The sequence below is a fragment of the Symphalangus syndactylus genome, chromosome 8 (genome assembly GCF_028878055.3).
Source record: "Symphalangus syndactylus isolate Jambi chromosome 8, NHGRI_mSymSyn1-v2.1_pri, whole genome shotgun sequence".
Taxonomy (NCBI): domain Eukaryota; kingdom Metazoa; phylum Chordata; class Mammalia; order Primates; family Hylobatidae; genus Symphalangus; species Symphalangus syndactylus.
Genome location: NC_072430.2, coordinates 47,486,666 through 47,502,071, shown reverse-complemented (window position 1 = coordinate 47,502,071; position 15,406 = coordinate 47,486,666). Strand labels below are relative to the sequence as shown.

The 15,406-nt window shown below is 50.0% G+C and overlaps 1 protein-coding gene across 2 annotated transcripts in view; it reads left to right on the top strand.

Moving 5' to 3' along the window:
• Positions 1 to 14,817, top strand: part of PLEKHD1 (pleckstrin homology and coiled-coil domain containing D1) — a 47,464-nt gene extending 32,647 nt beyond the window's left edge. Inside the window, exons 7-13 of one of the 2 annotated variants that reach the window (XM_055289009.2) lie at positions 5,523 to 5,617; positions 7,497 to 7,590; positions 9,213 to 9,391; positions 9,966 to 10,098; positions 10,467 to 10,611; positions 11,060 to 11,209; positions 11,525 to 14,817. In XM_055289009.2, the coding sequence (XP_055144984.1) occupies positions 5,523 to 5,617; positions 7,497 to 7,590; positions 9,213 to 9,391; positions 9,966 to 10,098; positions 10,467 to 10,611; positions 11,060 to 11,209; positions 11,525 to 11,694 (966 nt within the window). In that variant the 3' untranslated portion in view covers positions 11,695 to 14,817. The remainder of the gene's footprint in view (positions 1 to 5,522; positions 5,618 to 7,496; positions 7,591 to 9,212; positions 9,392 to 9,965; positions 10,099 to 10,466; positions 10,612 to 11,059; positions 11,210 to 11,524) is intronic. The other variant, XM_063644384.1, reaches the window with a different exon arrangement.
• The last annotated feature ends 589 nt before the right edge of the window (positions 14,818 to 15,406 follow it).

Sequence of the window (15,406 nt, the reverse complement as noted above, 5' to 3'; positions counted from 1 at the left end):
TGCATTAGTCCAGGCAAGACCTAATAGCAGTGTGAACCAGAGCAGGGCAGTGAGATGAAGAGAAGTTGCCTGGCAGGTTCTAGAGTGGGGGCTGAGGGTAGGGGGTAATATGAACTGGACTTGAGGGTGGAGTGGGAAAGAGTAGAGCAGGGAAGGATGCGATGAAGCATAACTCTCAAGTTTCTCACCTGCATAAACAGTGGATGGTGGTGCATTTCCTGAGACAGGGTGCAGTGGAAGATCACAAGCTCTGGTGGGGAAGACCATGAATTTGTTCTTGGACATGTGTTTGTGATATCTTTGGATATCTGGCTGGAGATGTGAAGCCAACAGTTGGATATAAGAGGATGGAGCTCAACCAAGAGTAGGGACTACCAGTATCAATATAGGAGTCGTTTGCACATAAATGGCAAATGATGCAGGGAGGGGCGGGGGAGTGGGAGTGGTCTAGATTGCCTTGGATCTAGCGCAGACAGAGAGAGGGCACGGGCAGCAGTCTCTGAACTGAGGTAGTACTCCATGGTAGGGCTGTTGGGAGGATTGCCTACAAACTGCTTGCAACATAGGAAGTGCTTAATAAATGATAGCCACTGTCAGCCCGTCCAGCTTCCCTCCCGTCACGTTCACTCTCACCCTGGGCCCAGCCATGTGGGCCAATCTCGGTTCTTTCAGGGAAGCAGGTTTCCACAGGGCCTTTATACCTACCTTTCCTTCTGCCTGGAATGCTCCTTCTTTTTCCTTCTATTGATTCATCTTCATCTGTCAGCTAAAGAATCACCTGATCTTCCCCAACCTCACACCGCATACCTGCCTCAAGCCCATCGGGGTAGCTCTACATAGAACCATGTCCCTGTCCTGCATATCATGTATCTTGGTTTGTAATGCTACTCTAATTCGTCTGATTATTTTGGTAATATTTGATGTTTGCATTTGTTCTACAATCCTGGTCTGATTTTATTTATTTATTTATTTATTTATTTATTTATTTATTTATTTGAGACAGGGCATCACTTTGTCACCCAGGCTGGAGTGCAGTGGTGTGATCTTGGCTCACTGCAACCTCTGTCCCCCAGACTCAAGGGATCCTCCTGCCTCAGCCCCCCAAGTAGCTGGAACTACTACGGGGTTGTACCACCATACCTGGCTAATTTTTTGTATTTTTATTTTTAGTAGAGATGGGGTTTGCCATGTTGGCCAGGCTGCTCTTGAACTCCTGAGCTCAAGCAATCCTCCCACCTCGGCCTCCCATAGTGCTAGGATTATAGGCATGAGCCACCTCTCCCGGCTCTGATTTTATTAATAGTTGCACTAGACTGTGAGCTCCCTGGGAGCAAGGATACATCTGTTTTTGCTTATCTTCATGTCCTCAGTGCATAGCTTGGCAGATGCTTGAAATATATTAGACAATAAATATGTGTGGCATGAATGAATAGAATTATAAGAAAAAATCTCACTGAGGTTTTTACTGGAATTGCATTGAGCTTGTAAATTAATTGGAAAGAATCTTTACTGTATTAAGTCTTCCTAACCAGGAGTCTATGTCACTGCATTCTTTTCAAGAATATAATTAGTTTTACTGAGGATGAGGAATCATGCCCTGTGAAGTGTGGTGAAAAGGAATTATTTGGCTTGGAGGAGAGGAGACCTGAGGACAGAATTGCTCTTTTAAATACTTGAAGAGAAAAGAGGTTAGTGTTGTTTTATGGCCTCAAGGGGGATAAGCCAGACCCATTGAAGGATTATGAGGTAGGCAGCTTTTGGCTCAAGTGGAGCTGGTGGTGGAAATGGGGTGTCTCCTCCCCTAGGGGTGCTTGAGCAGCCCAGGGTGGCTGGGCTTTGGCTGCTGTCCTTGGCTTTGCCTGTGTTTTGTTTTGCTAAGAGCTGTTCCCTAGCTCTTATTACTTTTTTTTTTCTTTTTTTTTGAGACAGAGTCTCGCTCTGTCACCCAGGCTGGAGTGCAGTGGCGCAATCTTGGCTCACTGCAAGCTCCGCCTCCCGGGTTCACGCCATTCTCCTGCCTCAGCCTCCCGAGTAGCTGGGACTACAGGCGCCCGCCACCACGCCCGGCTAATTTTTTGTATTTTTAGTAGAGACGGGGTTTCACCGTGGTCTGGATCTCCTGACCTCGTGATCCGCCCACCTCGGCCTCCCAAAGTGCTGGGATTACAGGCGTGAGCCACCGCGCCCGGCCCCCTAGCTCTTATTTTGGTGACAGGGACATGCAGGCTTCCTAGCTGAGGAGAGGGGCTTCAGGAGAGAGTAGAGCTGAGACAGAGAAAAAGGCCCAGGAAGCCAGGCAGCAGCTGAAGGGAGAAAAAATTTGGGCAAGAGACAGAGATGGCTTATGAGATTTTGGAGGGGAATTTTGCTCCTAAATGAAACAGAATGCTCTCATTGAAGCCCCACAAAACTTTCAACAAAAATCTTCATTATTCATAAATGCTTTTGTATTTGTAGCTGTCAGGGAGTGGCAGTGCTGAGCATAGCAGAGGGTTGAGCATGTAAGGAAAAGGCTTTTATCAGGGTTGTTCAGGGGTGAAATGGGCTGTCACAAGAGTCAGTCAAGCAGAGCTTGGACCATCTCTTGGCAGGAAAACCAAGCAGGAGATTGAAGCATCTGATGGAGACTTTAATTGCCTTTAAAGTTCCTTTGACCCTGGAGGGTTCTGATTCATGGGTGCCTGTTTCTCTGGCCCTTTCATGGACCAATAAATGCTGCCCGGGCACATGTAGTACGGACTCAGGTAGAAAAGCACCTTATCGCATATATCTGGGACTACTGGGGAAGGAAGGGGATTCCAGTTATTCCAAGCCAAATGATTGTCTCGCCATATGATTTTCAGGTGGATCAGATTCACTTTCTGCTTCTCAGAGGCATAGCTGGGATCTGCTGGTGTCACGAGGCACTTAAATGCCAGGGAGGGAAGAAATGGGTTTTAATCATTCACTCTCCCCCCATTTTCAACTACAAAAAGATATCCCAGCGTAATATTAAGTAACGGGAAATATTTGTAAGTTGGAGTGTTACAAAAAAGGGCTTTCCAGGGATGGGGTGGATCCTCTAGGTGGGTCCAGGGTGATCATTTCTGAAGCAGCAGAGGCCTCAGACCTATAAAAGCTGGGCACCTGGCCGTGCACGGTGGCTCATGCCTATAATCCCAGCACTTTGGGAGGCCAAGATGGATGGATCACCCGAGGTCAGGAGTTCGAGACCAGCCTGGCCAACATGGTGGAACCCCCCAACTCTACTAAAAATACAAAAATTAGCCAGGTGTGGTGGTGTGCACCCTTAATCCCAGCTACTCAGAAGACTGAGACAGGATAATTGCTTGAACCAGGGAGGCGGAGGTTGCAGTGAACCGAGATCGTGCCACTGCACTCCAGCCTGGGTGAAAGAGTGAGACTCTGCCTCAAAAAAAAAAAAAAAAAAAAAAGAGCTGGGCGCCTTTGTGATTTTTCTGGTGTAAGCCCAGGGATGCTTACAGCTTGTAATTTCTCCAGGCCTCCAAACGGCTCTGCCCCAGCAGGCAGAGCCCACTGAGGAGAGGGAACGTATGAGGTTTGTCGAATCTGAGGCTATAAAGGGGTTTATCATCATAAGCAATATCCAATATCATGTGTTAGCTACTGAGAATGAATAAAATAGGGAGTTTCAAACTTTTCTGAAGCTCCAAAATCTTATTTCATCAAAGAAGGGTTGGGGTCTATAAGAAGAAAATTTTATTGGGAGGCCAAGGCGGGCAGATCACCTTAGGTCAGGAGATCGAGACCAGCCTGGCCAACATGGTGAAACCCCATCTCTACTAAAAATACAAAAATTAGCCAGGTGTGGTGGTGAGTGCCTGTAATTCCAGCTATTCGGGAGGCTGGGGCAGGAGAATTGCTTGAATCTGGAAGGCAGAGGTTGCAGTGAGCCGAGATTGTGCTACTACACTCCAGCCTGGGCAACAGTGAGACTCCGTCTCAAAAGAAAAAAAGAATAAAATTTTAATTATATTTATATTATGTCTATATATGGTATCTTGTATATAGACACTGGTTGCCATGACAGGGGGAAGGGAACATAGCACATCACGCATTGCCTCTTAAAGGCAACTGCCTGGAAGTAACACACTTCTGCTCTCATTCCATTGGCTTTAGCTAGTCCCACGGACCCACTCACCTTTACCAGGTGCACTGTGGCCATGTGGTGTGCCCAGGAGGAGCATCAGAATGCCAGGGAGAGCTGGGCTTGGTGGCTTGAGCCTGTGGTCCCAACTACTCAGGAGGCTGAGGCGGGAGGATGGCTTGAGCTTGGGAGTTCAAGGCTGCAATGAGCTATGATCGTGCCACTGCACAGGTGCCACTCTGCCTGAGTGACAGAGACTCCATCTCTAAACATAATATTAATAATAATAATACCAGTGAGCAGCGAGCAGTCTTGGTGGTGACAACATTTGGCAAAAACTGAGGTCAGTTTGTAACCTGTGATCCATGCCCAAAGTGCCAGTAATGATTAGAAGGGAAAGATACAGCAACTCTTTGGGTAAGTAGTTTAGAGATGGAGGTTGTAGGGTTTGAACGCAGGCTCCTTCCTCTGCCTCATATTTTATTCCTTCTTTGCATCTCCTCAAAGTCCATGGCAACTTCTCCATATAGACAGCCTCCCTCCGCAGTGGGGTTTCCATTAAACTTGGGAACAAAGACCCCAGGTGAAAATGAGAGTGGAATTTCGAGGTGGAAGATGAGAAACGAAGTGAATGTGGAAATAATATCCCCCTACAGTGTAAAATGTGGGAGAACAAAGCAGTTGTCACAAAAATGCTTCAAGCCAAATTACATGAAATGTGCCTCCCAATGCCACCTGCCACTGGACCCCAGGAAAATAGGACTCCTGGAGGACACATATTTGCTGGAAAAACACTTGGGCTTCCTGGGATTCCTGAAGGGGCAAGTCTGGTCCCCTGGGGCCTGTCCTGCACTTTCTAGTTCTCCTCCACTTTGGGGCCGGAGCAGAGGGAAGCTGAAGCCGCCTGGAGTCATTGCTTCCCAGATACCTCGAGAAAAAGAAAGAGTCTTTATTCTCTGACTTTTGGGTTGGGAATAGCTTTTCCTTGCCACTTCTAACAGACATCACTCCAGGGATCTTGAATGGAAATACACACTCACCACTCTTTCCTCCGGGTGTGAGGGACAGCCAACCTGCCTGATGATGGCAGTGACTGGAGCTGCCCTGCAGAGTAGACATTTAGAATTATAGTTTCCTCCAGCCACAGGGAGTAATGTTGGGAGTGTTCCTAAACCCAGTCTTCAGCATGCAAAATGTGTTTTCAGTGGGCTCAGTTCATCATGGATTTTGGGTTTGTCAGGACTACATGTCAATGAGTGGGGCCAGCGGGCCTTAGAACTTAATTCCCAGTCTGGTGTAGCACATGACCCAGGCTGTGCTAATCCCAGAGGGTCCCTTGGGATAGATTGGGGGATCCTGATCTCAGGGGTCCTTTGCTACCTGTGACTCTTCTCTTCCTCTCTGGTCTCTTCAGGAGCTTGAGCGCCTTAACCAGGTGCTGGAGGCCGAGAAGCAGCAGTTCGAGGAGGTGGTGCAGGAGCTGAGAATGGAGCAGGAGCAGATCAAGAGGTTGTGGTGGTGCCTGGGAATTGGGGGTGCCACTGTTAGGGCATGCAGCGCCCACCTTCCCCGTCAGATCTGAGGAGGCCTCCACCTCGGAGATGCTATCTTCCCAAGGTTCCAGGCTTGGGTCTATCCAGTTTGAGTCTATCCTCCAAGGTTCCAGGCTTGAGTGTTCCCAGAAGAATCTGTAGACTCCCCTGCCCCAGATAAATGGGGTCATTTCTACCCACTAGAGCATAAGGCATTGGAGCATCCCTCCAAGCCACAAAGCCCCCTGCCTTCATGAAAGCCTCTCTTACCCAGGGCCAGGCAGGACACGCTGGCCTAGAGGTGCTTGCTGTTAGCCAAGACCCTCAACATTTGCTGTCTTTCCTACATAGTCCTTTTTGGGAATGTGTCATTTGAGATCTTTAGTACCATGTATTGTTTGTAAACCTAGTTGTACATTATAATCATCTTCTACTGAATTATAATCTTTTGAAGGTAGAGCCTAGAAATCTCTCTCTCTATATATACATGTATATATCTATATATACATGTATATATCTATATATACATGTATATATCTATATATACATGTATATATATAAATGTTTGTTTGTTTTTGAGACAGAGTCTCACTCTGTCACCCAGGCTAGAGTGCAGTGGCACGATCTCGGCTCACTGCAGCCCCGCCTCCTGGGTTCAAGTGATTCTTGTGCCTCAGCCTCCTGAGTAGCTGGGATTACAGACATGTGCCACCATGCTCGGCTAATTTTTGTAATTTTAGTAGAGACAGGGTTTTGCCATGTTGGCCAGACTGGTCGCCAACACCTGACCTCAATGATCCTCCCACCTTGGCCTCCCAAAGTGTTGGGATTACAGGTGTGAGCCACTGCACCGGGGGGTAGAAATCTATATGTTTTTTAAAACCCCCCCAGGTGATTCTGAGGCAGCCTCCAGGAATGTAGAGACTACGGCTTTGGGTGGGGGTGGTCATCATCATCATCCTCATCCTCATCATTATCATCACCACACGTGATCAGTGATAGCCCAGAAACAGTTTTCTTATAACAACCTTATCCAAGGGTGTCAATTAACTATGTATTTTGAGGAGGGAAAAACCCAGAGGATCTTACTAAGTAAATAGCCAAGCGCTTACTCAGCTTCTAGAATGTTGCCAGGTACTAGAAGGAATAGAAGACAAGTCCACTCCCTTGAAGAGTGGACGTATGATCTGGTTAGGGAAACCAGATTCGTACCCAGGAAACATTAGTGTAATAATATGTAATCAGGTGCTAGAAGGCATGGTGCAGATTTCCTGTGTTACGGGAATTGAGACACATGCATGACCCTTGTGGGCTTGAATGCAGGGCTGAGTGAGATGGGCCTTGAAAGGTGAGTAGGATTTGGAAAATTGAGCAGGAGAAGGGAAAGACTTTCCAAGTAGGATGAGGGGACACTAGTGTAAAAGCCTAAGGTGACTGAAGCTTCTGAAGAAGGCAGCAAGGAGCTTGTTACTAACCCAGAGAGGGGCCTTAGCCATGTTCTATGTCAGAATGACCATGGGTTCTAGCAAGTGCTGTCCAGAGAAGACAAGGTGAGGCTGGGGCCCCTTTGTTTCTCCAGTGTTTCCCTCTGCCTGTGGGGTGGCCCTAGGTTTATTCCAGGTGACAGATGCATGTGTACCTGGAGCAAGTGACTCCAACTCCATGTGGCCAGGACTTCCTTTCAGCTCCAGGCCCCTACTGCTGCTGTCAGGGCCCAGCTGTGCAGAGGGGCTGGCCATTCAAGAGCCCTCCTGAGCCCCATCAGGAAGTGAAGCAAAAGCATTTCTATGTGCAGAGGTGATTGGTGGGGGGTGGGGAGAGTGGGCACTGCCATACCCAGCCCTCTGTCCCCACAGGGAGCTGGAACTGACTGCAAGATGCCTTAAGGGTGTAGAACAAGAGAAAAAGGAACTGAGGCACCTCACGGAGTCCTTGCAGCAGACGCTGGAGGTGAGGGGCTGCTGGTGGATTAGTTGACCAGGTGGCAGGCCGGTTGGTTGGATCACATGACACTTTTTTCTAGCAGTGTTTCCCCAGGGGGTGATCTGTAAGAGAAATGGGCATGGAGGGGTGCTGATCTAAAGGGTCTCTTCTCTATGGATCATTGAAAACTCTGGCCGAGGCATGAGGCCCAAAGCAAGAAGTGTCTGTTCTCAGACCCAAAAGGACAAATTCAGGCTTGTCCTTGCTATTACCATGGCCTCAGGAAATCCACCTCCAGTGCTTATATTTTTATACCGGATAGAGGATTGGTTAAGGTGGGCAGTGGAGCCACCCACCGCTTCCTTCTTGTGTCTTGTTCACTTAGCTGCTCCTGAATGACATTGAACATAAAGGGAAATCAACTGCCAGGTCACCATCATCTGATACTACAGAAACTGGGATGGGGAGGGGAGGTAACATGCCTCAAGGACAAAGTACAAACTCCTTAGCATGGCAAGCAAGTGCAAACTCTGGCCCTGGTCTCCCCTTCCCTCTCTCCTCACTCTTCCCTTTGCTGCTCCTCCATGCCCTGCACAAAGACTCCCAACCCCTGCTCCAAACCACGGAGCTCAGGTACCCCAAGAAAGCAAGCTCTTTCTTGCTCCATACATTTGCCCACATTGTTCCTTCTACACAGTGTATCATTTCCACCTTTTCTCTGCTTAGAGAACTTCTATTCACCCTTCTAAGTCTCAGCTCAAATGTCTCCTCAGTCAAGCTTCTCTGATTTTCAAGGCAGGTATCTACTCTGAGCTCTTGGCTCCCATGGCATTTTGTACATATTTTATGGGACTTAACACGCTAGGTGTGTTTTCCAAACTGTGAATTTCACTAGACTGTGTCTTCGTGGTCTCTCCAAGCCCATCCCCTGGAGTGAGCCTGGCACATATGGTGTATGGCCCATACCTGTGCTGTATCCATGAATTATCATCAAGGCTGCAAAGGTTTCTTGTCTCCCTTGACTGACTGGAGCCTTGGAGCTTGTGGGGCCTTTATTCATTTATCTTTCCCTGTTTCACATCATGGGAGGTCGTTCCCATGGATATTTTCAACTCTGCTTCTGTGTAATGCCATTTAGTACAAGATCCCAGTCTGATAAATGGACAGGACATCTTTTTTTTTATTTGGTTGGGTGGGGGGCATGGGGGGACAGGTTCTGGCTGTGTTGCCAAGGCTGGAATGCAGTGGTGCAATCATAGCTCACTACAGCTTCGCTCTGTTTGTGAGAGCATCTAAATCTGTTCTTGGGCTGGTTCCTGTTGGGTATTTTTCACGTAAGCCCACTACGTCTCCTCATTCACCCCTGGAGGAACCAGGACCCCAGAAGGTCATGCGACCCTGTTCTAGTAGGTGCCGTCTCCACTGGAAGGCACTTTGGGTTCCTTTATGACTCTTGATGGAGGAGTAACCTTGCCCTGTTGTGGAAGAGATCTGGGCCTTTTAGCTCTGGAGAAGAATGAAGACATTTCAGCGGCCATAGAGGACTGAGAGAGGAGTGGGTCACTCCCCCGAACGGAAAAGCAGGTGAGGGCAGCCACGTTGAAGAACCTAAGTTGGGCTTTTCTTTTCCTTCCCTCCCTCCATGCCAGGAACTCTCCATAGAGAAGAAGAAAACCCTGGAAATGCTGGAGGAGAACGAGAACCACCTGCAGACACTGGCCAATCAGAGTGAGCAGCCCCCTCCCAGCGGGGGCCTCCATAGCAACCTCCGGCAGATCGAGGAGAAGATGCAGCAGCTCTTAGAGGAGAAGCTCCTGGCAGAGAAGCGGTGAGGGAGCCCCGACCCCGGAGGACACCATCGGCTTTGGGGTCTGGGGACTTTCCTCGAAATGGACACCCGGACTGTTGGGTTCTACTTGGCACTGACCAAGTAGGGCTCACCCACTTCCTTTTGCCTAGGACTCTGTTTCCCCACCAGGAAAGTGGGAAGAGAACTTTCACTCCCCGAAGCTGGCTTGATAATTATCTCGTGCAATGGTGTGAACCATGCAGAGTTATTAGGTCCTTGTCACCATGCTTTGTGACAGGCTGGGCAAGTGTTTAAGCCCCCTTTTACAAATGAGGAAACGGAGCCTCAGAGGGGTTATATGACTTTTCTGAGGTCACAGAACTAGCAAGCTCTGGACCCAGGACTCCAGTCTTCTGACTCTAAACCTAGGGCTCCCAGCACTGACCACACCATCTATCTCATCCCCTGGGTGCCTGGACCCACAAAGTTCAGGGGCTCATGAAGCCTGGGATTCAAGGTTTCTCCAGTCCAGGTCTCTAAGAGGAGCTGTCCATCCACTGGCAATCCCATCTGGCGAGTGAGCATTGAGTAAGTGCGTCTTCTGTCCCCGCAGAATGAAGGAGAACGAGGAGCGCTCACGGGCCCTGGAGGAGGAGCGCGAGTTCTACTCCAGCCAGTCCCAGGCTCTGCAGAACTCGCTGCAGGAGCTGACGGCAGAGAAGCAGCAGGCTGAGCGGGAGCTCAAGGTGCGACCTGGCCTGCTGGGGGCAGCTGGTGCCAGGGCCCTTCCCCTTCCCTGGAGACTCCCCTCCCACCCCTGCACTTTACCGGGTAGCTGCATGAATTATCTCTGTCAGTCTGACCAGACGGCCAGGCATGGGGGATGGAGCCACCATGAGGGGAAGCAGCAAGTCTGCTGCATCATTGACAGACACCTGCTGGGTGCAGGTGCCAAGCCCAGTCCATCTGGTTCAAAGGGTAAGACTCAGAAGCAAGATGGGATAACTCCCATCCACGCCCATTGAGCCAGGGGTGACCAAGGAAGGCTTCCGGGGAAGATGGCAGCTACTTCCAGGACATGACTTCCTTCTCATTTCCCTCTCCTCAACCTCAGGCTGAAGTGAAGGTCCGCATGGACCTGGAGAGGCGTCTCCGGGAGGCAGAGGGGGCCTTGCGAAGCCTGGAACAGGGGCTGAATTCCAAGGTGCGGAATAAGGAGAAGGAGGAGAGGATGCGGGCTGATGTGAGCCATCTGAAAAGTAAGCCCTGCCTCTAGGCCCCGGCCCCCAACTTTGGCACTCAGCCCCAGATGGGATCTTGGCCCTGTAGAGCCAGAAAACCCACACACGGTCTGCTATGCATGAGGTGCTCCCTGGATATCGAAGTGTTTCTTCTCCAGTTACCTGCCTGCAGGCATCTCAGCGCCACTGCTTTCTTGCGGCTGTTGGATCTGTGGTGAGGGGAAAGCCAGGAGCTTCTTCTGTTTATCAAAAGCTCAGAGCTCTGTTCTCAGCAGACCTGCCCTGAGATGGCTGCAGATTGTGGCTTGAAAGGCCAAGAAAGTCCCCTTCAGCAGGTGGCTCTGGAATCTCAAGGGACGGGGTCAAAATATTTCCCACTCAATCTCACCAGGATCCTTGGAGGGGAGGGACTGGCTGGGGGTAAGGATGCAGTCAAACCACACCCTTCCTGGCCCTGCCACCACAGGGTTCTTTGAGGAGTGCATCCGGAATGCCGAGCTGGAGGCCAAGATGCCTGTGATCATGAAGAACTCCGTGTACATCCATAAGGCAGCCACTCGCCGCATCAAGAGCTGCCGCTTCCACCGGCGCCGGTCCAGCACCTCCTGGAATGACAGTGAGTGTTGCTGTCTGCGTGCCCTGGTGGGGTGGTGACAAGGCATGAAGAGGGCAACATGCGGAGCCAGAAGGGTTGGCCCAGCTCTGAGGCTGGATAGTGCGGCCTTGAACCTGGCCCCACCATCCTTGGGCAAATGGGTGAATTCTCAGGGCCCTGGGTTTCTCAAAGGATGTGGAAGCCGGTGTGTGGGAAGGGGCTGGAAGAAGCTTGGCACACATAAGGGAGTGAGGGGGTGGCGTGAGGCTGGGGACAGGGCCAGGCCTTCATGGAGGGAGCACTGTTCACAGGGCTGTCGGGCTCCTGTTTCCCCAGTGAAGCCGTCCCAGTCCTTCATGACCTCCCAGCTGGATGCCAACAACATGGAGGAGCTAAAGGAGGTGGCCAAGCGGCTCAGCAGGGACCAGCGCTTCCGGGAATCCATCTACCACATCATGGCCACCCAGCCCGGAGTCCCCTTGGCCCTCTCCCGGGGTGGAAAGTGATGGGCGCTCCTCCCCTGCTTCCCAAGTCTCCCCTGGATGGGCGGAGGAGGGGAAGGGGTGGCAGAGGGAGGCCTCACTCTACCAGCTCCTGGCCTCTCTGGTCTGGAGCCTACGTCTCCTTTGGGCCAGAGCTCCACTTGGGGCCCAGCCTTGCCCTCAAAGGACATGGACGCTGCCTTCCTCATCCTCACCCCACACCCCACCTTTGGGTCCACACCAGGGCCATGCAGGCCCGAGCTGGGTGCTGGTTGTCATGGTGAGGTGAGGACAGGACCTGGTTGTGTGTGTGATTTGTGTTGGTTAGGGAGTGGGGTGGCGGGGTGCTGTCTACCACTGTGCCATCAGGCAGGGCCTGCCCCACTGAGGAAGATGGTAGCCCTCCCTGGTGCCCACTGGACCTCTCTGGGACTCTGCTGCCCTGCCCGTGGTCCTCATGTAGAAAGGCCTCGCCTCTGCACCTTGACATTCCCTTTTCCCCGGGGTTTCCTAACCCTCCCTTTGCTTCTGACACTCAGCAAAATGTCCCTCAGCTGAGGCCCCTCATTTACACCACATCATGCTGTAGGAGGAAAGGGGCCTAGGACAGCAGCTTCTGGGCTCCTGACATGCCACACACCCGCCACAGTGCTGCTTTTCCTGAGCTCAGGCTCTGGCCGTGGGGCCACCCACTGATTCCCCTCCTCCTCTGGTGAGCTGACTCACAGCCTCGGCACCCTGCAAGGGTAGAATGATGGCACCATGTCCCTCCTGCCTGTGCACCTAGGGCCCTGGCTGGGAGCTGGGGCCAGCAGTGATGCTGGGGGCTCCCCCAGAGGACATGTAACAAGCTCAGGAGTGGGCTGGGCACAGTGGCTCACGCCTGTAATCCCAGCACTTTGAGAGGCTGAGGCGGGAGTATTAGTTGAAGTCAGGAGTTTGAGACCAGCCTGGCCAATAAGGCAGAACCCTGTCTCTACAAAAAATAAAAAAATAAAATAAATAGCTGGGCATGGTGGTGCATGCCTGTAGTCCCAGCTACTTGGGAGACTGAAATGAGGGGATTGATTGAGCCTGGGAGGTTGAGGCTGCAGTGAGCTGAGATTGTGCCACTGCACTCCAGCCAGGGTAACAGAGCAAGACCCTGTCTCAAACAAACACAAGGAAAACAAACTCAGGAGTGAAGGAAAGTCACTCTGGTTCCTGCATTATGTACTCCTGATTGGGCAGGGAGGCAGTGTTCCTGCTGGTTGAGAGATCACAGTGTCTCCTTCCCAGCTGCCCCTGCTTCAGTCACCTTGCTGCCTCCTCTCCCTGCAGAGATTTCAGCCTGTGAAGCAATGTGACCATGAACTCCGGCAGATGGGGACCCTGGGCCTGTGATGAGGCCAGTAGTCATTGGTTGGCTCAGTGTCATTGGGAGTGAAGCTGAAACACCAGTCTGCAGCTTCTGGGGAAGACCAACACCCTCCAGGGGGCTGAGGGGTGTGTCTGTCCCTCACTCATGGACAGACAGACTGACCAGCCCCTCTCCCTGCAGGCCCACCCTCCAAAGCTACCTGAGCCTATTGGCCTCCAGAAAAGGGGTCCACCTGGGATCAGGGTGCTCTTGGACACTGTTGGCATTAAAGGTGCTCATTCTTTGCTGCTTGGAAAACCAAAAAGTTCCGAGAGATAGACAGATGGCTTCGGGGCAAGTCCCAGCAAAAGGTGCAAGAACCTGGGAGCCCACAACCTATTCTGTGGGAAGAGGAGCATCGTTGCCTCTAAGAACACATGCACATCTGCTGCTAGGCTGGCCAAGCCCAGGCCGGGCTGCCCTGCTCTTTGCTCAGTGCTTCCTGCCAAAACTAATCTCAGTGGTTCCTTTCAGTGATGGGTGGACTTTGGTGGCTTCATACAGTCTCTGCAGAATCTAGCTGGGGAGAGGGCTGAGTCAGTTTGGAATAAATGCATTTGACAGGGCTGAGTCTAAACGTAAAACTTTAAACATGTATGACATGCATAAACCTGGAACTTGTTTCTCTAATACATATGAAGGATGAACTTTGAATTGAAGGGGAATATTTATAAAACCGAGATTACTGTTTGCTTTTTTAAAAAGAATCATGGCTTGCTTTTAGAGAGATCTTTCATAAATTTTCAAATGCATTTGTTTTTCTTGGGCAAGCTATTAACCAGACAGAAAAGTGCTAGTCTTCGTTTGCTTTGTACTGCTATAACAGAATACCTGAGACTGGGTAATTTATAAGGAACAGAAATGTACTGGCTCACAGATATGGTGGCTAAGAAGTCCAATATCAAGGTGCTGGCATCTGGCAAGGACCTTCTTGTTGCATCATCCCACGGTTGAAAGGCAAAGAGAGGGTGAGAGAGCAAGAGGGGCCAAACTTATTCTTCTATAACAAACCCCCCATCTTGATAATGACATTAATCCTTTCATAAGGGAGAGTCTTCACGGCCAAATCACCTCTTAAAGGTCCCACCTCTTTCGGATCACCTGAGGTCAGGAGTTTGAGACCAGCCTGGCCAATATGGCGAAACCCTGCCTCTACTAAAAATACAAAAATTAACTGGGTGTGGTGGTGGGTGCCTGTAATCCTAGTTACTCAGGAGGCTGAGACAGGAGAATCACTTGAACCTGGGAGGTGGAGGTTGCAGTGAGCCGAGATTGTGCTATTGTGCTCCAGCCTGGGCAACATGAGTGAAACTGTCTCAGAAAAAAAAAAAAGTCCCACCTCTTAATATTGTTACAATGGCAATCAAATTTCTTTTTTTAATCTTGCAAACTACTGGGATGGTAATTAAATTTCAGTGTGAGTTTGGGAGGGAACAAACATTCAAACTGTAGCAGTGCTTTTCCATGCACATTTACCAATTGGTACTTCCTCCTATTCTCACCCTGTATTTTCCATGCCTCAGGCAAGCCTGAATTATCTTCAGCCAACTGAACAATCCATAAGTGTTTATTTGTTAAAAGCTCACTATGTACCTAGCACTGTAAATAGAAAAATAGCAACATCTCTGTATCAAAATATGTAGGAGTGGAAATTACTTAGTGGAAATATGTTGATGTAATTTTTTTTAAATTTTTAAAAACAAAACTCTTATTCCTTGGCCAATTAAATGCATTTCCTGCAGTATCTATTTAAGTATGTGGTGTGGTCGTTGCTAGAGAGATGTTGCTCCCTGCAGGCCAAATGTAGAATTATGGAATCTGCTTGTCCTGTCTCTAATACATACTCCTGCACGTGCTTCTCTACATTTGAGGAAGTGCTCCCCACTGCTGCACCTCCTAATAATTAATTGAAAAATCTGTATTCCAGCCCTGAGGTCCTGGCTGTCCCTGTGTGACAAGGACTATCAGCTAGATTTTCTTCTGATTTTAGCACAGACTAAAGGAACAGAACTGACTGTGCCAGCAGGAATAGCCTCAGGGAGACAAAGGATACCTAGGTTTTTTGTTTGGTGAGGTTTTCCTGTTTGTTTTGTTTTCCTGTTTGTTTTTGTTTTTAAGAGACAGAGTCTCATTCTGTTGCCCAGGCTGGGGTGCAGTGGTGTGATCATGGCTCACTATGACCTCAAACTCCTGGGCTCAATTGATCCTCCCACCTCAGCCTCCTGAGTAGCTGGGACTACAGACACGTACCATGATGCCCAGCCAGGATACCTAGCTTTATGGCCTGCTAGTTTCAGTATCCCTGCTGGAAACTGACAGTTTTACCTGCTCTGATGT